At 39.9% G+C, this 21,241-nt stretch overlaps 2 protein-coding genes across 4 annotated transcripts in view; one reads left to right on the plus strand and one right to left on the minus strand.

The window, feature by feature from the left end:
• Window positions 1-21,241, plus strand: part of FARP2 (FERM, ARH/RhoGEF and pleckstrin domain protein 2) — a 175,038-nt gene that overhangs the window by 138,172 nt on the left and 15,625 nt on the right. For all 3 annotated transcript variants that reach the window (XM_077153349.1, XM_077153350.1, XM_077153351.1), the window contains one exon: window positions 900-1,030. In XM_077153349.1, the coding sequence (XP_077009464.1) occupies window positions 900-1,030 (131 nt within the window). The remainder of the gene's footprint in view (window positions 1-899; window positions 1,031-21,241) is intronic.
• On the minus strand, window positions 1,826-4,364 carry LOC143677415 (NAD-dependent malic enzyme, mitochondrial). The gene has a single exon (XM_077153348.1). The coding sequence runs from the start codon at window positions 4,274-4,276 to the stop codon at window positions 2,522-2,524; it is 1,755 nt and encodes a 584-aa protein (XP_077009463.1). The 5' UTR covers window positions 4,277-4,364; the 3' UTR covers window positions 1,826-2,521.

Consider the following 21,241-nt stretch of genomic DNA (forward strand, 5'->3'; position numbering starts at 1 on the left):
CTGGCCACCCTACACCCACTGTCCTCCTGGCACTGCCAGCCGACAGGCCCCTCCACACGGAGGAAGGAGCCTCTGCTTGGGGGACGGTGTCACCGTCCTGTGGCCAGGCAGGAAGAGCCAGTCCAGATATGCGGGGCTGGCAGGTTCCCTGGGGATCTCCACCCAGGGCTGCCTTCCTGGCCGTGGGTGAGTGAGTGGGTGGCACAGCCTGCTGGAGCCTCTGCTCTCTCCTCCCGCTTCTGAACCCTTAGGCCAGGCTCCCCGTCCCAGAGGCAGAACCGTGGCAGCTCTGAAGCCATGCGTCCTTTAGCCTTTTCTTAGAAGGACGCGGTGGCTTTACCTGCATAGGACAGTGACAATGGCTCTGCGCTCCTACAAGCCAGGGGCGGGCGGGGAGGCAGTTTGAGGTGAACAAACTCGAGCCGGGGAGTTTCCCGCAGGGCCTAGATGTCGCAGGGCAGACCCTGAGCTGAGGACCCAGGCAGCGGCCCACAAGGGCTGGATAGGGGCTCCCTGAGTTACACTGTGACTGCCGCCATGGTGGAGCCCGGAGCCGTGCGGCCAGCCCTGCACCTCCCACCCGCGTCCCTGCCCCTCCCCGCGCACCCCACCCCGCGCAGCTGCCCTGCGCACCCCTTCTCGGGTCCCCTGCGCACTTCTAATCTGCGTGCCCTGCCCCTCCCCGCGCACCCCCGCCTGTGTCCCCCTACTGGTTTCCCCTCCTGCGTCCCCCTCCAGCGTTCCCCTCCCTGCGCCCTGCACTCCTCCGCTCCCCCCGCCCCTCCACGCACGCCCCACCCCCGCATCCCGCGCCCAGCGCCCAGCGCTCCTCCCGGCTCCCCATCGCATCCCTCCTGGTCCCAGTGCCTAGTACAAGTGCTAAGGGGCTCTCCACGCAGGCGCCCTGGCCGCCGTCGTGGCGGTGGTGTCGGAGCTGCGGCCCCACCTGACCCGGCTGGAGACGCTGCAGAAGCTGGTGGAGCTGCAGCGCGCCCTGGTTGGCGTGGAGAACCTGGCCGCTCCCGGCAGGGTGAGTGGCTAAGGGCAGACTTCCTTAGCCCGAGCGGTCGGGCTGCGGCGCTTTTCTAACCAAGAAGTTAATTCACATCATAAAACACCACTCTTGGGGTGCACGGGTGATTCACTGGTACAATTCTTGCCTTTCGTGGGGGAGACCCGGGTTCGATTCCGGACCATGCACACACACAAAAAAACATGCTCTCAAAGTGTTCAAGACCCCAGGCCCACGGGGCACCCCTTCTCCTTCCCCCAGCCCCTGGCAACCCAACATCTGCTTTCCTTCTCTGGACATGTCATGTCTACGGAAGCACACGCTGTGTGACCTCTGTGACTGGCTTCTTGCGCTCAGCGTGATTTCTTCGAGGTTCTTCCACATTGGAGCATGGCAATGCTTCCGTCCTTGTCATCATGTCTGTTTGCTCATTCATCCGTAGATGGAACTTGGGTCATCTCTCTCTGGCTACTGTGAATAGTTCTCTGTGAACCTGTATTTTCAATTCTCCTGGGGGGATGTAACTAAGTCACTGTTAACTATGTTTGACTGTTTTCCAGAGTGGTTGCCCCAGCAATGTGCGAGGGTTCCAGTTTGTCCACGTCTTTGACAACACTTGTCTTTTTATTATAGCCACCTAGTGGTGTGAAGTGATAGTTCATTGTGGTTTTCATTTGCATTTCCCTAATGACTAATGATATCAAGCATCTTTGCACATGCTTTTTGGCCATTTGTACATCTTTCTTGGAGAAATGTCTGTCCAAGTCCTTTGCCCACTTTTAATTATGTCTTTTTTTTTTTTTTTTTTTTTTTGCAATTTAAGATATTTTTATTAAATACAAAATACTATTGTTTTTATACATGGTTGAAAACAATGACTATTTTGTCTGGAGGCAACAGAAGTTCCTATTCCTCTCTCACAATGACAGAGTTAAGCCTGATTTTAGTTCCAGAAAATAATAGGGTATATTTTGCGTATTTCCCCAGATCTATCTAATGTAAAGGAATTTTCAAGCATGAAAGATAAATGAAACAGAAATGAAAGACCAGTTTTAGACAATGACAGTAATTTCCCCTTGGAATTTGGTTAAATTTGGCTTCTTCTCAAAATCTTATACTCATATCCAGAAAATAAATTTCTATTTTAATAACTGTAAAAGAACTGGGTGAGGAAAGATTGTTACCTATAATGGTAAATAGCAAATACAGTGGTGAGAGTGAATAAGAGCACACATCAGTAAAGACATTCACAAATATAATTTTTAACAACTCTCTGATGTAGTATGGGCTACAAAGTAGATTTAAATCATTATGTTTACTTAATGGTAGGGTGCTGGTGGCATTGACATAATACATCTACCCTAAAAGGTGTAGATTCATGGGGAAAATAAGTCAAGCTAAGTGGCAAGGAAGAATAAAACACAGAAAAAGTTATAAATCTGAAAACTTCCTCTTAAATAAAGGTGGTGTTCCCTGCAGCATGGGAAGGATTTATCAGTGGGAGTGCTTCTACTCTGTTAACTGGGGAGAGTATGAGGCAGTTTCCGGCCATTCATACACATCGGGCAGCAGGGAATCATATTCACTTCGCCATATTTTTTCTCTAATATATTTGGCCTTGTCTTCAGGTTCTGGGTATAGATAAGCCATTTTATTATCATATAAGTATTCTGTAACTTTAATAGCAATGTTGATAGAAACTTCCTGAATATTAGCAAGTGGTGGGTAAAGTCTCCCCTGGGCTAGCTCTTCATCTGTCAATTGACTCGTCAGTGCCTTTGCAGCTTCTAGGAAAACATGGTCACTAATATGCCGGATGTCACTGAGAATAACAGCTAAAGCCACACCTGGAAAGATATATGCATTGTTTCCTTGACCTGGCATAAAGTATCGCCCATCACTGAGCTTCACTGGCTCAAATGGACTGCCACTTGCAAACAAACACCTTCCCTCTGTAAGTGTATATGCTTCTTCAGCCGTGCATTCAGCCTTTCCTGTAGGATTACTTAATGCAAATATTACAGGCCTTTCGTTGATAGAGGCCATGGCTTTGATGACACCAGGAGTAAAAAGTCTGCCAGCACCTGCAACACCTATTATAGCAGAAGGCTTAAGTACATTTACGGCATCTTCAAAAGTATCAGGTATGGTCACTGGGGCTGAGTGAACAAATGGCTCCTGATGACATTCTATTTTAGATTTCCTCCCCTTAACTAATAAGCCAAATTTGTCAAACATCCAGATTTTCTTTTGTGCCTCTTCTTCTGAGACACCATTTTCCATCATAGCCATAACTATAAGATTTGCAATTCCAAGGGCAGCCTCTCCTGCTCCAAGAAATAAGATTTTGTGTTCTGAGATGGGTTTATTAATAACTTTTTGTACTGCAAGAAGACCTGCTAGTGCTACTGCAGCTGTCCCTTGAATATCATCATTGAAGATACAATACTTTTCTCTGTATTTTCTCAAGAACCTGAATGCATTATGATTTCCAAAATCCTCAAACTGAATAAGTGTGTTCTGGCCATATCTGTCTGTAATGGCTTTCATAAACTCATCAATTAGATCATCATAAAGCTGTGAGCGCTCTCTTTTCTGATATAAACCCATATAAAATGGATCCTTTAAGAGTGCTGGATTATCAGTTCCCACATCAATACAGACTGGCAGGCATTTCTCAGGCCGTATCCCTGCACAAGCTGTATACAAACAAAGTTTTCCTACTGGAATTCCCATTCCATAGACACCCAGATCTCCAAGGCCCAGAATTCTCTCTCCATCAGTCACTACAACAGCCTTAACATCATTTTCTGGCCAGTTATCCACAATTGATCTAATGTGGCCTCTGTCTGAGATTGAAATAAATAATCCCTTAGGTCTTCTAAAGATGTGTCCATATTGGCAGCAGGCAAGACCAACTGTTGGTGTGTATACAATTGGCATTAGATTTTCAATATCATCTTGCAGTATTCTATAAAACAACTTCTCATTTCTTTCCTGTATTCCCATTATGTATATATATTTTTCCAAAGGGTCGCTCATTTTTTTCAAGTTTCTATGGAATCTCAAGGCTTGAATATCTTGTGTCTCTATTTTGGGAGGTAGAAGTCCTTGAAGGCCAAGCATTTGTCGTTCCTGTAATGTAAATGCCATTCCCTTGTTTGTTCTTGGGTTCAACATAAGCGGTCGGCCTTTCTCTTTCGTGTGCAAATGACGGCAGGCCGAAGAGCAAGGAGTGGCCACCACTCTTAGCCGGGACAGCATCTTTTCTTGGACCCAGTGTCTCGCCCAGCGACAGGTGGTGCTCCCGGAGGAGAGGCCGCGGCCCTGCCGCCCACTCAGGCGATGCTTCGCTTCTCTTAATTATGTCTTTTTGTTATAAGCGTTATATGTAGAAGGGTGCAATACTTGCATGGAAATGATCCTTGAGTCATCTGCTTCAGAGAGGAGATTCGGGATTCTCTCCTACTGCAATCACACATATTGCTTGTCCTGTATCTGACAGTGGAGGTGTTCCATGCAGTTTGAGAACCCAGTCATTAAATATTGTCAAGAATGCCATGTGAGATCAGAATTTGTAATTCCAAGTGTGTTCTGGGTAGAAGATTAGGATGAAAAGAATTACTTGATTGAAGCTTGCAAACAGGGAATGGGGCGGGGGGAAGCTAATAAATACTTTGAACAAGGCAAGGGGACCAGCCCTTTGGGAAGCAAATGCCATTACTGCCATGCTTACCCTCATAGGCAGTTGGCAGAGCCTGAGAAACCATGGAAACAGCTCAGTTCTGAAGGCACTATGTAATTCTTTAATTCAGTGCGGCTCTGGGATTTCATTGAGAACTGAGAAAGCCAGAATATCCTGAACATTGATGATCTTGGCATGAAAAAGCTTTGGAACCTCTTCATGCACCTTTTGGAGTGGGGTTGGCACAGTCCTAAAGGGTCGAGTCGATGACTGCCCCAAGCTGGGGTGCAGAGAGATTCCTTGTACCTCAGTACTAGATGGCATATCACTTGGATTTAAGTGGGGCTGTACTTCTCACCAAAGGATTCTTTAACTCTATGAAAGGATCCCTCCTGCAGTACATTACCTTAGTGTATTAAGATATCATGTAGTCAGAAATGTGGCTTATACAGAGCTTTTTAAAGATCAAATTGCATGTGACGTGGACACTGAACACCTGTAGTAAGAAGTTTTCTTTAGGCTTTTAGCATCATTCTTCCAAGTTCTCTGAAGTGTTCAAAATCGGTTATGTTCTTTCTGGGAAAAGACTTTCCGGTTTCACAGTACTAGAAGTGGTATTGTGAAACAAACTTGGGAAATGAAAGAGACAGTATTTGAAGGGAGAGCAGCAGTCTTGTCCAGTAAATCAAAGGTAAAGTTGAAATCTTTCTCCTTGAAAGGGAGGCTCTTGAAGTAGCAGAAAATACCAGGTGGTGAGTAGACACATAGACCTCCTTTCTGGCTGGTGTGGGGCCTACACCATGCCACTCCTTGCACCTGTCCCTCCGGGGAATACAATCCCCCCAGCTCTCACCTGGGGCCTTTATCATTGGGTGCAGGCATGTGGGGGGAATAGAACTGAGGACTCTTATGTACTCTTTGTACCATGTGAAATTTCGTAAAAACTTAATGAAAAGTTTCTCGTTCTGTGCCTGGCAGAAGTCCTGAAAAAGAACCGAGCACAAGTCTTCTGTCATCAGTTGTGGTTTTAATTGAATGATGAGCATAATAATCTTGTAAATCAGAATGAACTCATCTCCAAGCCTGAATTTATGTGTTTTTGTAAAAGCTCTAGATACCAAATATTTTATAAACTGCATTGTTTTCATGGTGTGGGTAGGAAAAGGTCCTTTGGTTTAACCATAAATGGTTAACTTTTAAAGCTTCAGAGCACTTCCAGGTACTGTTCCTGGGCCCTCCTCTCTGACTTTGGCAGCATCAGTTGGGGTGGGCAAAAGAAAACTAGGAAAAAGCTACACTGCCTTTAATTGCTGTTGTAAGGCTACAAAGAACATAGAGAACGGCTGAATTAAATTCATTCTCAGCGTAGCTTCAGGCCCATTTTGCAGCTTCTTACATCCTGCTCCACAGCGGAGTACTGGTTTATGTTTTGCACCTTAAGAGAGTGAGCAAGTGGAGAGTTGAGGCTGTGGTCAAATTCAGTGGTCCTAACCTGTGACACTTTATTACAAAGGAGGTAACAGTCATGAAACCTAACTTTATTTTATTAAAATAACGTGATTGAAGAACTGTAGGATAATAACAGTATTTTGTCAGGTGCAATAAAAAAAAAATTAACCCACTCATTCCCCCCCACCCCAAAAAAAGGGTTATGTTTTGCAAACACTTGTTCCCATTCTGTTACTGGACAAAGGCGATGGATTATTTTGCCTAATACACTCAAATGACCAATTCCAGAGAAACAGGGTTTCAAAGAGAAGAAAAACTTATTATTAGGTGTGAAGCAGGAGAATAGATGACCTATCAGCCCAAAACCTGTCTCTCCGAACTGCAGTAACTCTGATAGTTTTATGGAATTATACGATGGCGAGGTTTAGGATAATGAGCACAGTGGCCCCAAATGATATAATTAGAGGTGATCTAATTATTGAGCATGTGCAGATTGATTATATGCTTAGTCACAGGACATACATAAGAAAACAGCAGCCTGTTTTAGTTAGTAAGCTGCTAGAATGCAATATATACCAGAAACAGAATGGCTTTTTTAAAAGGGGGATTTATTAAGTTGCTAATTTACAGTTCTAAGACTGAGAAAATATCCTGATTAAAGCAAGTCTATAAAAATGTCCAAATCAAGGCACCCAGGGAAAGATCCCTTGGTTCTAGAAGGTTGATGAAGTTCAGGGTTTCTCTTTCGGCTGGAAAGGCACATAGTGGCATCTGCTAGCTTCCTCTCTGGGCTTCAACAGCTTCCCCAGGGCTGTATCCATTTTGTTGGCTCTGTGGGTTCTGGTGGCTGTCAAGTTTTTCCCAGAATGGTTCCCTCTTAAAGGGCTGGCTCTAATAACCAACCCTACCTTGAATGGGTGAAGACACATTTCCATGGAAACCGTCTAATCCAAAGTTACCATCCACAATTGGATGAGTCATATCTCCACGGAAACAATAAAAAAGATATCACCCAACAATATTGAATGAGGATTAAGGATATGGCTTTTCTGGGGTACATAATAGATTCAAACTGGCACACAGACGTAATATGAAGATGGGTGTGATTTTCACGATTATAACGAGGTGTAGGTGACTTATAGATTAAAGTCTAAGCTCTGCATGTCAGGTGGACCCATTCTGTTTAGATCCAATCTTGGTTATCAAGATAACTTTGGACTTAGGGTGGGTTAGTTCTGGGCTGACCCAAGACCCTTCGTTAATAAGCATTAGGGGCTGTCTTTAGTGATTACAAGACTCTAAAGTGGAAAAACTGGATAACTGGGTACAAATGAAGGTTAGTCACCACATTTTTGTTTTTGTTTTTTTACTTTTTTTTTGTATGTGGGAGTCACATTTCATTCTTTTTTTTATTTTTAACTTTTTTTAATTGTATAGTATAACATATATACAAAGCAAAGAAATAAAAAAGCAATAGTTTTCAAAGCACTCTTCAACAGGTGGTTACAGAACAGATCCCAGAGTTTGTCAAGGGCTATGCCATATGATCATCTCATATTTTTTCTTCTAGCTGCTCCAAATACAGGAGGCTAGAGGGCTTAAGTACTTTTTTATCATCACAATCGACTGTTTTTTCCTTCTTTTTTTTGTGAACAATAACATATATACAAAAAAGCTATAAATTTCCAAGCACAGCACCACAATTAGTTGTAGAACGTATTCCAGACTTTGACATGGGTTACAACTTCACAATTTTTTACTTCTAGCTGCTCTAAAATACTGGAGACTAAAAGAGATATCAATTTAATAATTCAACATTCATATTCATTTTTAAGTCTTATATTCTATGTGAAATTCCACCATCACCTTTGATCTTTCCATAGCTCTCTTTGGGGTTGTTTGGGCTATGCCAATTCTAAATTTTTGATATTGGAAGGGTCTGTCACTAATACGGGGTAGGGAGATGGAACTATCTGATGTTCTGGAGAGGCTGAGCTAGGTTTCAGGACTTACCTGGACCAGGGACCCATCTGGAGGTTTTAGGCTTCTGGAAAGTTACTCTAGTGCCTGGAACCCTTGTGGAATCTTATATATTGCCCTAGGTGTTCCTTAGGATTGGCTGGAATGGTCCTGGTTGGGAGTTAGCTGGTTATGATAGGTAGCAAGGTCTCCCTAAAGCTCGCATAAGAGCAACCTCCAGAGTAGCCTCTCAACTTTATTTGAACTCTCTCTGCCACTGATACTTCATTAAACTTTTCCCCCTTTTGGTCAGGATGTAATTGTTGATCCCATGGTGCCAGGTCTGGATTCATCCCTGGGAGTCATTGCCCGCGTCACCAGGGCGACTTTCACCCCTGGATGTCATGTCCCATGTAGTGGGGAGGGCAATGATTTCACTTGCATAGTTGGGCTTAGTGAGAGTGAGGCCACGTCTGAGCAACAACAGAGGTCCTCCAGAAGTAACTCTTAGGCAGGCCTGCAGGTAGTCTAAGATTCTCCGTTACCTACTTAAGCTTCATAAGAGTAAGCCTTATGATTGAGGGCATGGCCTATTGATTTGGATGTCCCTAAAGTTTGACACAGTATCAGGAGATTCCCTGATGGCAAGGTTTAATAGTTCCATATTCTTTCTCCCCTCCCTCAGGGGACTTTGCCAATACTTTTTGATTATCAACTTAATATACTCTAGGAAGTTTCCAGGCATTACAATAATCTACACAGGATTAAAGGACTTCTTTCTTATTCTGTGCTTCCTATGTTTCAGTTGTTCAAATGAGCTATACAGATAGGTTGAATTAGGTTACACACTACCGAAAATTTCACTTCTAGATCAAATAAACCTTTCTTCCATCTTGTGCCTGATGCTTCTTTTATCTACCTTATGGACAGATGAGTAAAACATATGAATTAAAAATAAATAAATAATAGGGGGAACAAATGTTAAAATAAAGTTAGTAGATTGAAATGCTAGTGATCAATGAAAGGGAGGGGTAAGGGGTATGATATGTATGAATTTTTTTCTGTTTTCTTTTTATTTCTTTTTCTGAATTGATGCAAATGTTCTAAGAAATGATCATGATGATGACTATACAACTATGTGATGAAAAAAGAATGTTCATATTGTATGTTGATTGGTTTTATTTATAAAAATTTTAAAAAATAAACATTTCTTCCAGTGGTCTCAAAGAGTATGTATGGTTCTAAAATATAGACACTGTCTTCCTTACTGCTATGTTCTGAATTACTTTAACCCCAATCTGTTCAGCTACATTCTTATCTCTAAATATCAGGTTATGTATATAAAACAGCCTCTCAGAATCCAGAAATAATAATCACCACTCTGGACTTATTGTGTCTGCTCTAAAAGCTTACAGTCTAGGCCCCTGTTTTCTTATAAGCATTTTCTAAAAGTGACCATACCATTGTTGTTTTTTTGTTTCTGGCTTCTTTTGTCTCACCAAATGTCCCACATGCTCATTCACAGTGTTGCATGTCTCACAACTTTGTTGCTTTTTTGTAGCAGCACAACCTGCATTCATAAGTATACAGCATGGTTTGCCCATCTGCTTCTCTGTCAGCACATCCTTCAGCCACCTGCATTCATCTGGCATCATGTGGAGGACCCAAAATCCGCAGTCCATCAGCATTCTCAATTTTAGATAATTTCATTGTTCCCAAGAGACAGAAAACCAATAAACACACCATTGCCAAATAAGAAATCTAAACCTCCTAACTCTTGTCCCTCACCCCATTATTTAAGTCTGCTGTTGCTGTGCTAGTGCTGATGGTTTCCTTTTCAACATAGCTCATAGCATGCAATGGCAGTTTTCCCCCATATCCTGGACTTAAAACACTCTTTATACAAGAGTCATATCTTTGAAGTAATTCTTATGAGAACTCATTCATATTTCTAGTGTGAGTTAGTGGGAAACGTAGGTCTATACAACCCCCTTCAATCTTATTCATTTTCAATATGGTAATATTACATCCAGACCCACTAGAGAACCACCTTAGCTCCTATATATTCCCTTACATTGGAGTTCAACCTCATTAGCTAACGGTTCACCCATCTCTAGCTTCTATGTATCTCTGAGTCCCCTATCTTCTGTTTTATAAGCCTCTGATTATATCTTTATGCTGGTCATAAAAGTAGAATCATACAGTATCTATCCTTTTGTGTCTGGTTGACTTCACTCAGCATATGTCCTCAAGGCTTATCCATCTTGGCATGTGCTTCAGGACTTCATATTCAATCGTATGTATATACCACATTTTGTTGATCCACTCATCTGTTGATGGGTATTTGGTTTGTTTCCTTCTTTTGGCTATTGTGAATAATGCTGCTATGAACATCGGTGTGCAAATGTCTGTATGTGTCATTGCTTTCAGCTCTTCTGGGCATATTCCAAGTAGAGCTATTGCTAGGTCATGGGACAACTCGATATTTAGTTTCCTAAGGAACTGCCAAACAGTCTTCCATACTGGCTGCACCATTATACATTCCCACAAGCAGTATATAAGTGTCCCAGTTTCTCCATATGCTCTCCAACATATATAGTTTCCCATTTGTTTAATTAATAGCAGCCATTCTTATAGGTGTGAGATGCTATCTCATTGTAGTCTTGATCTGCATTTCCCTTGTAGCCAATGAAAATGATCATCCTTCATGTGTTTTTGAGCCATCTATATTTGTTCTTCAGGAAAATGCCTATTCATATCTTTAGCCCACTTTATAATTGGATTGTTTGTTATTTTGTTGTTGAGTTGCATGATTTCTTTGAATATACAGAAAACCAAATATTTTCTCCCACTGAGTTGGCTGCCTCTTCACCTTTTTGACAAAGTCTTATGAGGTGCAGTAGCATTTGATTTCCTATTTATCTATTTCTTCTTTTGTTGCTTGTGCTTTGGGTGTAAAGTTTAGGAAGCTACCTCTTATTACCAGGTCTTGAAGATGTTTCCCTACCTTTTCTTCTAGAAGCTTTATGGTGCTAGTTCTTAGATTTGGGTGTTTGATTCACTTTGAGTTAATTTTTGTGTAGGGTGTAAAATAGGAGTCCTCTTTCATTCTCTTGGCTATTGATATCCAGTTCTTCCATGTCCAATTATTGAAAAGACTATTTTGTCCCATTTCAGAGGATTTGGGGGTCTTGTCGAAAATCAGTTGACCATAGATTAGGTGGTCTGTTTCTGCACTCTCTATTCAATTCCATTGGTCAGTTCTTCTATCTTTGTGCCAGTACCATGCTATATGACCACTGTGGCTTTATGATAGGTTTTAAAGTCAGGGAGTGATCTAGTTTGCTAGCTGTCAGAATGCAATATACCAGAAATAGAATGGCTTTTAAAAGGGGAATTTAATAAGTTACTAGTTTACAGTTCTAAGACCAAGAAGATGTCCCAATTAAAACAAGTCTATAGAAATGTCCTAGAATCAAAGGCATCCAGGGAATGATACCTTGGTTCAAGAAGGCCGATGAAGTTCAGGGTCCCTCTCTCATCTGGAAGGGCACATGGTGAACACGGTGTCATCTGCTAGCTTCTTCTCCTGGCTTCCTGTTTCAGGAAGCTCCCTGGGAGGCATTTTCCTTCTTCATCTCCAAAGTTCGCTGCCTGGTGGACTCTGCTACTCATGGCTATGTTGTTCTGTTCTGCTCTCTGAATCTCCTTCACTCTCCAAAATGTTTCCTTTTTTATAGGACTCCAGAAATTAATCAAGACCCACCCAAATGGGTAGAGACATGTCGTCACCTAATCCAGCTTAACAACCACTCTTGATTAAATCACATCTCCAGGGAGACAGCTTCAAATGTACAATACTGAATAGGGATTAGAAGAAATGGCTGCTTTTATAAAATGGGATTAGGATTAAAACATAGCTTTTCTAGGGTACATACATCCTTTCAAACCAGCACAGAGACTGTTAATCCTCCCACTTCATTCTTTTTTAGGATGCTTTTAGGTATTTGGGGTCTCTTTTCCTTCCAGATGAATTTGGTAGTTAGCTTTTCCAAATATTCAAAGAAGGTTGTTGAAATTTTGATTGGTACTGTGTCGAATCTGTAGATCAACTTGGGGAGAATTGACATCTCAACTATATTTAGCCTTCCTATCCATGAGCAGGGAATGTCTTTCCACCTATTTAGATCTGCTTTGAGTTCTTTTAGCAATGTTTTGTAGTATTCTGTGTACAAGACCTTTACATCCCTAGTTAAGTTCATTCCTTGATTCTTTTAGTTACTATTTTGAATGGAATGTTTTTCTTAACTGACTCCTCAGCTAGGTTATTGCTGGTGTATGGAAATGTTACTGATTTTTGCACATTAATTTTATATCCTGCCACCTTGCTGAATTTGTTGATGAGCTAAGTAACTTTACTGTAGATTTCTCAGGATCTTCCAAGTATAGTATCATGTCATCTGCAAATAATGAGAGTTTTACTTCTCTCTTTCCAATTTGGATACCTTTTATTTCTTCGTCCTGCCTGATTGCTCTAGCTAGAACTTCTAGCACAATGTTGAATAATAGTGGTGACAGTGGGCATGCTTGTCTTGTCCTGATTTTAGGAGGAAGGCTTTCAGTCTCTCTCCATTGAGTACGATGCTGGCTATCGGTTTTTCATATATTCCCTTTATCACATTGAGGTAGTTACCTTTGATTCCTATCTTTTGGAGTGTTTTTTTTTTTTTATTAATTAAAAAAAGAATTAACAAAACAATTAGAAATCATTCCAATCTACATGTACAATCAGTAATTCTTAATAACATCACATAGTTGCATATTCATCATTTCTTAGTACATTTGCATCGATTTAGAAAAAGAAATAAAAAGACAACAGAATAAGAATTAAAACAATAATAGAAAGAAAAAAAAACAAAAAAAACAAAAACAAAAAACCTATACCTCACATGCAGCTTCATTCAGTGTTTTAACATAATTGCATTACAATTGGGTAGTATTGTGCTGTTCATTTCTGAGTTTTTATATCCAGTCCCGTTGTACAGTCTGTATCCCTTCATCTCCAATTATCCCTTCTCTTTTTTTTTTTTTTTTAATTAACGGAAAAAAAGAAATTAACCCAACATTTAGAGATCATACCATTCTACACATGCAATCATTCATTCTTAACATCATCACATAGATGCATGATCATCATTTCTTAGTACATTTGCATTGGTTTAGAAGAACTAGCAACATAACCGAAAAAGATATAGAATGTTAATATAGAGAAAAAAATAAAAGTAATAATAGTAAAATCAAAACAAAACAAAACAAAACAAAACAAAAACCTATAGCTCAGATGCAGCTTCATTCAGTGTTTTAACATGATTACTTTACAATTAGGTATTATTGTGCTGTCCATTTTTGAGTTTTTGTATCTAGTCCTGTTGCACAGTCTGTATCCCTTCAGCTTCAATTACCCATTGTCTTACCCTGTTTCTAACTCCTGCTGAACTCTGTTACCAATGACATATTTCAAGTTTATTCTCGAATGTCCGTTCACATCAGTGGGACCATACAGTATTTGTCCTTTAGTTTTTGGCTGGATTCACTCAGCATAATATTCTCTAGGTCCATCCATGTTATTACATGGTTCATAAGTTTATCTTGTCTTAAAGCTGCATAATATTCCATCGTATGTATATACCACAGTTTGTTTAGCCACTCTTCTGTTGATGGAGATTTTGGCTGTTTCCATCTCTTTGCAATTGTAAATAATGCTGCTATAAACATTGGTGTGCAAATGTCCGTTTGTGTCTTTGCCCTTAAGTCCTTTGAGTAGATACCTAGCAATGGTATTGCTGGGTCGTATGGCAATTCTATATTCAGCTTTTTGAGGAACCGCCAAACTGCCTTCCACAGTGGTTGCACCCTTTGACATTCCCACCAACAGTGGATAAGTGTGCCTCTTTCTCCGCATCCTCTCCAGCACTTGTCATTTTCTGTTTTGTTGATAATGGCCATTCTGGTGGGTGTGAGATGATATCTCATTGTGGTTTTGATTTGCATTTCTCTAATGGCCAGGGACATTGAGCATCTCTTCATGTGCCTCTTGGCCATCCGTATTTCCTCTTCTGGTAGGTGTCTGTTCAAGTCTTTTTCCCATTTTGTAATTGGGTTGGCTGTCTTTTTGTTGTTGAGATGAACAATCTCTTTATAAATTCTGGATACTAGACCTTTATCTGATATATCATTTCCAAATATTGTCTCCCATTGTGAAGGCTGTCTTTCTACTTTCTTGATGAAGTTCTTTGATGCACAAAAGTGTTTAATTTTGAGGAGTTCCCATTTATTTATTTCCTTCTTCAGTGCTCTTGCTTTAGGTTTAAGGTCCATAAAACCGCCTCCAGTTGTAAGATCCATAAGATATCTCCCAACATTTTCCTCTAACTGTTTTATGGTCTTAGACCTAATGTTTAGATCTTTGATCCATTTTGAGTTAACTTTTGTATAGGGTGTGAGAGATGGGTCTTCTTTCATTCTTTTGCATATGGATATCCAGTTCTCTAGGAACCATTTATTGAAGAGACTGCTCTGTCCCAGGTGAGTTGGCTTGACTGCCTTATCAAAGATCAAATGTCCATAGATGAGAGGGTCTATATCTGAGCACTCTATTCGATTCCATTGGTCGATATATCTATCTTTATGCCAATACCATGCTGTTTTGACCACTGTGGCTTCATAATATGCCTTAAAGTCAGGCAGCGCGAGACCTCCAGCTTCGTTTTTTTTCCTCAAGATGTTTTTAGCAATTTGGGGCACCCTGCCCTTCCAGATAAATCTGCTTATTTGTTTTTCTATTTCTGAAAAATAAGTTGTTGGGATTTTGATTGGTATTGCATTGAATCTGTAAATCAATTTAGGTAGGATTGACATCTTAACTATATTTAGTCTTCCAATCCATGAACACGGTATGCCCTTCCATCTATTTAGGTCTTCTGTGATTTCTTTTAGCAATTTTTTGTAGTTTTCTTTATATAGGTTTTTTGTCTCTTTAGTTAAATTTATTCCTAGGTATTTTATTCTTTTAGTTGCAATTGTAAATGGGATTCGTTTCTTGATTTCCCCCTCAGCTTGTTCATTACTAGTGTATAGAAATGCTACAGATTTTTGAATGTTGATCTTGTAACCTGCTACTTTGCTGTACTCATTTATTAGCTCTAGTAGTTTTGTTGTGGATTTTTCCGGGTTTTCGACGTATAGTATCATATCGTCTGCAAACAGTGATAGTTTTACTTCTTCCTTTCCAATTTTGATGCCTTGTATTTCTTTTTCTTGTCTAATTGCTCTGGCTAGAACCTCCAACACAATGTTGAATAATAGTGCTGATAGTGGACATCCTTGTCTTGTTCCTGATCTTAGGGGGAAAGTTTTCAATTTTTCCCCATTGAGGATGATATTAGCTGTGGGTTTTTCATATATTCCCTCTATCATTTTAAGGAAGTTCCCTTGTATTCCTATCTTTTGAAGTGTTTTCAACAGGAAAGGATGTTGAATCTTGTCGAATGCCTTCTCTGCATCAATTGAGATGATCATGTGATTTTTCTGCTTTGATTTGTTGATATGGTGTATTACATTAATTGATTTTCTTATGTTGAACCATCCTTGCATACCTGGGATGAATCCTACTTGGTCATGATGTATAATTCTTTTAATGTGTTGTTGGATACGATTTGCTAGAATTTTATTGAGGATTTTTGCATCTGTATTCATTAGAGAGATTGGTCTGTAGTTTTCTTTTTTTGTAATATCTTTGCCTGGTTTTGGTATGAGGGTGATGTTGGCTTCATAGAATGAATTAGGTAGTTTTCCCTCCACTTCGATTTTTTTGAAGAGTTTGAAGAGAATTGGTACTAGTTCTTTCTGGAACGTTTGGTAGAATTCACATGTGAAGCCATCTGGTCCTGGACTTTTCTTTTTAGGAAGCTTTTGAATGACTAATTCAATTTCTTTACTTGTGATTGGTTTGTTGAGGTCATCTATGTCTTCTTGAGTCAAAGTTGGTTGTTCATGTCTTTCCAGGAACCCGTCCATTTCCTCTAAATTGTTGTATTTATTAGCGTAAAGTTGTTCATAGTATCCTGTTATTACCTCCTTTATTTCTGTGAGGTCAGTAGTTATGTCTCCTCTTCCATTTCTGATCTTATTTATTTGCATCCTCTCTCTTCTTCTTTTTGTCAATCTTGCTAAGGGCCCATCAATCTTATTGATTTTCTCATAGAACCAACTTCTGGCCTTATTGATTTTCTCTATTGTTTTCATGTTTTCAATTTCATTTATTTGTGCTCTAATCTTTGTTATTTCTTTCCTTTTGCTTGCTTTGGGGTTAGCTTGCTGTTCTTTCTCCAGTTCTTCCAAATGGATAGTTAATTCCTGAATTTTTGCCTTTTCTTCTTTTCTGATATAGGCATTTAGAGCAATAAATTTCCCTCTTAGCACTGCCTTTACTGCGTCCCATAAGTTTTGATATGTTGTGTTTTCATTTTCATTCGCCTCGAGGTATTTGCTAATTTCTCTTGCAATTTCTTCTTTGACCCAGTCGTTGTTTAGGAGTGTGTTGTTGAGCCTCCACGTATTTGTGAATTTTCTGGCACTCTGCCTATTATTGATTTCCAACATCATTCCTTTATGGTCCGAGAAAGTGTTGTGTAAGATTTCAATCTTTTTAAATTTGTTAAGACTTGCTTTGTGACCCAGCATATGGTCTATCTTTGAGAATGATCCATGAGCACTTGAGAAAAAGGTGTATCCTGCTGTTGTGGGATGTAATGTCCTATAAATGTCTATTAAGTCTAGTTCATTTATAGTAATATTCAGATTCTCTATTTCTTTGTTGATCCTCTGTCTAGATGTTCTGTCCCCTGATGAGAGTGGTGAGTTGAAGTCTCCAACTATTATGGTATATGAGTCTATTTCCCTTTTCAGTGTTTGCAGTATATTCCTCATGTATTTTGGGGCATTCTGATTCGGTGCATAAATATTTATGATTGTTATGTCTTCTTGTTTAATTGTTCCTTTATTAGTATATAGTGTCCTTCTTTGTCTCTTTTAACTGTTTTACATTTGAAGTCTAATTTGTTGGATATTAGTATAGCCACTCCTGCTCTTTTCTGGTTGTTATTTGCATGAAATATCTTTTCCCAACCTTTCACTTTCAACCTATGTTTATCTTTGGGTCTAAGATGTGTTTCCTGTAGACAGCATATCGAAGGATCCTGTTTTTTAATCCATTCTGCCAATCTATGTCTTTTGATTGGGGAATTCAGTCCATTGACATTTATTGTTATTACTGTTTGGATAATATTTTCCTCTAACATTTTGCCTTTTGTATTATATATATCATATCTGATTTTCCTTCTTTCTACACTCTTCTCCATATCTCTCTCTTCTGTCTTTTTGTATCTGACTCTAGTGCTCCCTTTAGTATTTCTTGCAGAGCTGGTCTCTTGGTCACAAATTCTTTCAGTGACTTTTTGTCTGAGAATGTTTTAATTTCTCCCTCATTTTTGAAGGATAATTTTGCTGGATATAGGAGTCTTGGTTGGCAGTTTTTCTCTTTTAGTATTTTAAATATATCATCCCACTGTCTTCTAGCTTCCATGATTTCTGCTGAGAAATCTACACAAAGTCTTATTGGGTTTCCCTTGTATGTAATGGATTGTTTTTCTCTTGCTGCTTTCAAGATCTTCTCTTTCTCTTTGACCTCTGACATTCTAACTAGTAAGTGTCTTGGAGAACGCCTATTTGGGTCTAATCTCTTTGGGGTGTGCTGCACTTCTTGGATCTGTAATTTTAGGTCTTTCATAAGAGTTGGGAAATTTTCAGTGATAATTTCTTCCATTAGTTTTTCTCCTCCTTTTCCCTTCTCTTCTCCTTCTGGGACACCCACAACACGTATATTTGTGCGGTTCATATTGTCCTTGAGTTCCCTGATACCCTGTTCAAATTTTTCCATTCTTTTCCCTATAGTTTCTGTTTCTTTTTGGAATTCAGATGTTCCATCCTCCAAATCACTAATTCTATCTTCTGTCTCTTTAAATCTATCATTGTAGCTATCCATTATTTTTTCTATGTTTGCTACTTTATCCTTCACTTCCATAAGTTCTGCGATTTGTTTTTTCAGTTTTTCTATTTCTTCTTTATGTTCAGCCCATGTCCTCTTCATGTCCTCCCTCAATTTATCGATTTCATTTTTGAAGAGGTTTTCCATTTCTGTTCGTATATTCAGCATTAGTTGTCTCAGCTCTTGTGTCTCATTTGAGCTATTGGTTTGTTCCTTTGACTGAGCCATATTCTCAATCTTTTGAGCGTGGACAGTTATCTTCTGCTGCTGGCGTCTGGGCATTTATTCAGATTTCTCTTGGTGTTGGACCCAGCAAGGTTGTAATATTTTTCTGTGAAATCTCTGGGTTCTGTTTTTCTTATCCTGCCCAGTAGGTGGCGCTCGTGGCACACGTTTGTCTGCGGGTCCCACCAGTAAAAGGTGCTGTGGGACCTTAAACTTTGGAAAACTCTCGCCGTCCTGGGGGTTCGCTAGCCGAAGCGGCTTGAGCCGGCCCGGAGTCCGAACGCAGGGAGGGTGTCCGAACGCAGGGAGGGTTGCTGGTCGCCGCAGCCAGAGAAAGAGCCCGTCCGAATTTCCTAGTCGGCCCTGGGCAACAAGCGTGGCGGGAGGGCGCCAGCGGCAGCGGCCCGCCCGAGAGAGTGCACGTTCCCCGGGAGTCACGGGGTCACCGTTCTCCGCGGCCTGGGGGTTTCCGATCCAATTCTCTCAGTTGGTCCGGGGGCTGCGCGTGGTGTGGGCGCCAGTCGCCTTGGTTTCAGGGGACCACCTCTCCAATTCTCCCAGCCGGCCCGGGAAGGGGGAAGGGAGTAACTCCGGCCGCTTCCCGCCCCGTCCGGTGAGGCCCGCGCGCCTCGGCGATCTCACCCGAGCTGCTTCTCTCAGCCAGCCAGCCGTTCCAGGATGGGGTACGCTGTCTTTTTTATCTCTGTTGTGGCTTTGGGCGCTTTCTGTATCGTTTCTACTCCCCTAGTAGGTGTCCTGGAGAAGAAACTAAGATCCGCGCGTCTTACTAAGCCGCCATCTTCCAGGAATTTTGGAGTGTTTTTATCAGAAAAGGATGCTGAATTTTGTCCAATGCTTTTCAGCATCAATTGAGATTATCATGTGATTTTTTCCCCTTTTGAATTGTTAATGTGCTGTATTACATTAATTGATGTTCTTGTGTTGAAGCATCCTTGCATTCCTGGTATAAACCCCACTTGGTCATGGTGTATAATTCTTTTAATGTGGTGTTGGATTTGATTTGCTAATATTTTATTGAGAATTTTTGCATGTATATTCATTAGGGAGATTGGCCTGTAGTGTTCTTTTCTTATAGCATCTTTACCCAATTTTGGTATTAAAATGATATTAGCTTCATAAAATGAGTTAGGTAGAGTTAACTTTTCCTCAATTTTTGGAAAAGTTTGAGCAGGATTGGTGTTAGTTCTTTATGGAATGTTTGATAAAATTCCCCTGTGAAGCCATCTGGCCCTGGGCTTTTCTTTGTAGGAATATTTTTGATGACTGATTGAATCTCTATACTTGTGATTAGTTTGTTGGATATTCTATTTCTTCCTGAGTCAGTGTAGCTTGTTTGTGTGTCTTCAGGAATTTGTCAATTTCATCTAAGTTGTCTAGTTTGTTAGCATATAGTTGTTCATAGTATCCTCTTATGATGTCTTTTTCTTCTTCAGGGTCTGTGATAACATACCCCTTCTCATTTCTCATTTTGTTTATTTGCATCCTCTCTCTTTTTTTCTTTGTCAGTCTTGCCAGTGGCCCATCAATTGTATTGATTTTCTCAAAGAACCAACTTTTGGTTTTATTGATTCTTTTTATAGTTCTTTTGTTTTTCCATTTTTTACCTCTGCTTTAATCCTTATTCCTCTTCTATTTGCTTTGGGGTTAGTTTGCTGTTCTTCCTTAAGTTCCTCCAGGTTTGTTGTTCAAGTCCTTGATTTTTACACTGTCTTGTTTTTTAATATAGGCATTTAAGGCAATAAATTTCCCTCTCAGCACAACTTTTGCCACATCGCATAAGTTCTGATAAGTTGTATTCTCATTTCCATTCATCTCCAGATAGCTACTGATTTCTCTAGCAATTTCTTCTTTGGCCCACTGGTTGTTTAAGACTATGTTACTTAATCTCCATATATTTGGGAGTGTTTTTATTCTTTGGTGGTTATTGAGATCCAGCTTCATCCCATTGAGAGCAGAGAAAGTGCTTTCAATAATTTCAATATTTTCACATTTATAAAGACGTGTTTTGTGCCCCAGCCTATGATATCCTGGAGAATGTTCCATGAGCACTAGAGAAGAATGTATAACCTTGTGCTTTAGGGTGCAATGACCTATATATATCTGTTAGTACTAATTCATTTATCAAATTATTTAACTTCTCTACTTCCTTGTTGATCTTCTGTCTGATTGTTCTATCTATAGAAGAGAGTGGTGTATTGAAGTCTCTTACTATTATTATTGAAACAATATCGCTCCCTTCAGTTTTGCCAATGTCTGTCTCATGTACTTTGGACCTCCTTGATTGGGAGTATAAACATTATGATTGTTACATCTTTTCATGGTGAATTGACCCTTTAATTAATATATAGTGTCCTTCTTTGTCTCTTATGATGTCTTTACATTCGAAGTCTATTTTGTCTGATATTAGTAAAGCTACTCCTGTTTTCTTTTGGCTACAACTTGCATAGAAAATTTTTTTCATCCTTTCACTTTCAATCTATTTCTATCTTTATGTCTAAAAGAGTCTCTTGTAAGCAATATATAGCTGGATTATGTTTCTTAACCCTTCTGCCATTCAGTGTCTTTTAATTCATAAGTTTAGTCCATTAACTTTCTTGTTTTTTTAAATTTTTTTATTAATTAAAAAAATAAAAAATACAAGAAAGAAACACAAACATTCCCAATATGTGACCATTCCATTCTACATATATAATCAGTAATTCACAATATCATCACATACCTGCAGATTCATCATCATGATCATTTCTTAGAACATTTGCATCAATTCAGAAAAAGAAACAAAAAG

Source organism: Tamandua tetradactyla, chromosome 3, assembly GCF_023851605.1.
Source record: "Tamandua tetradactyla isolate mTamTet1 chromosome 3, mTamTet1.pri, whole genome shotgun sequence".
Classification (NCBI taxonomy): Eukaryota; Metazoa; Chordata; class Mammalia; order Pilosa; family Myrmecophagidae; genus Tamandua; species Tamandua tetradactyla.

Coding starts and splice junctions, on each gene's coding strand:
- LOC143677415 (XM_077153348.1), bottom strand. CDS start 4,276: ATGCTGTCCCGGCTAAGAGTGGTGGCCACTCCTTGCTCTTCGGCCTGC.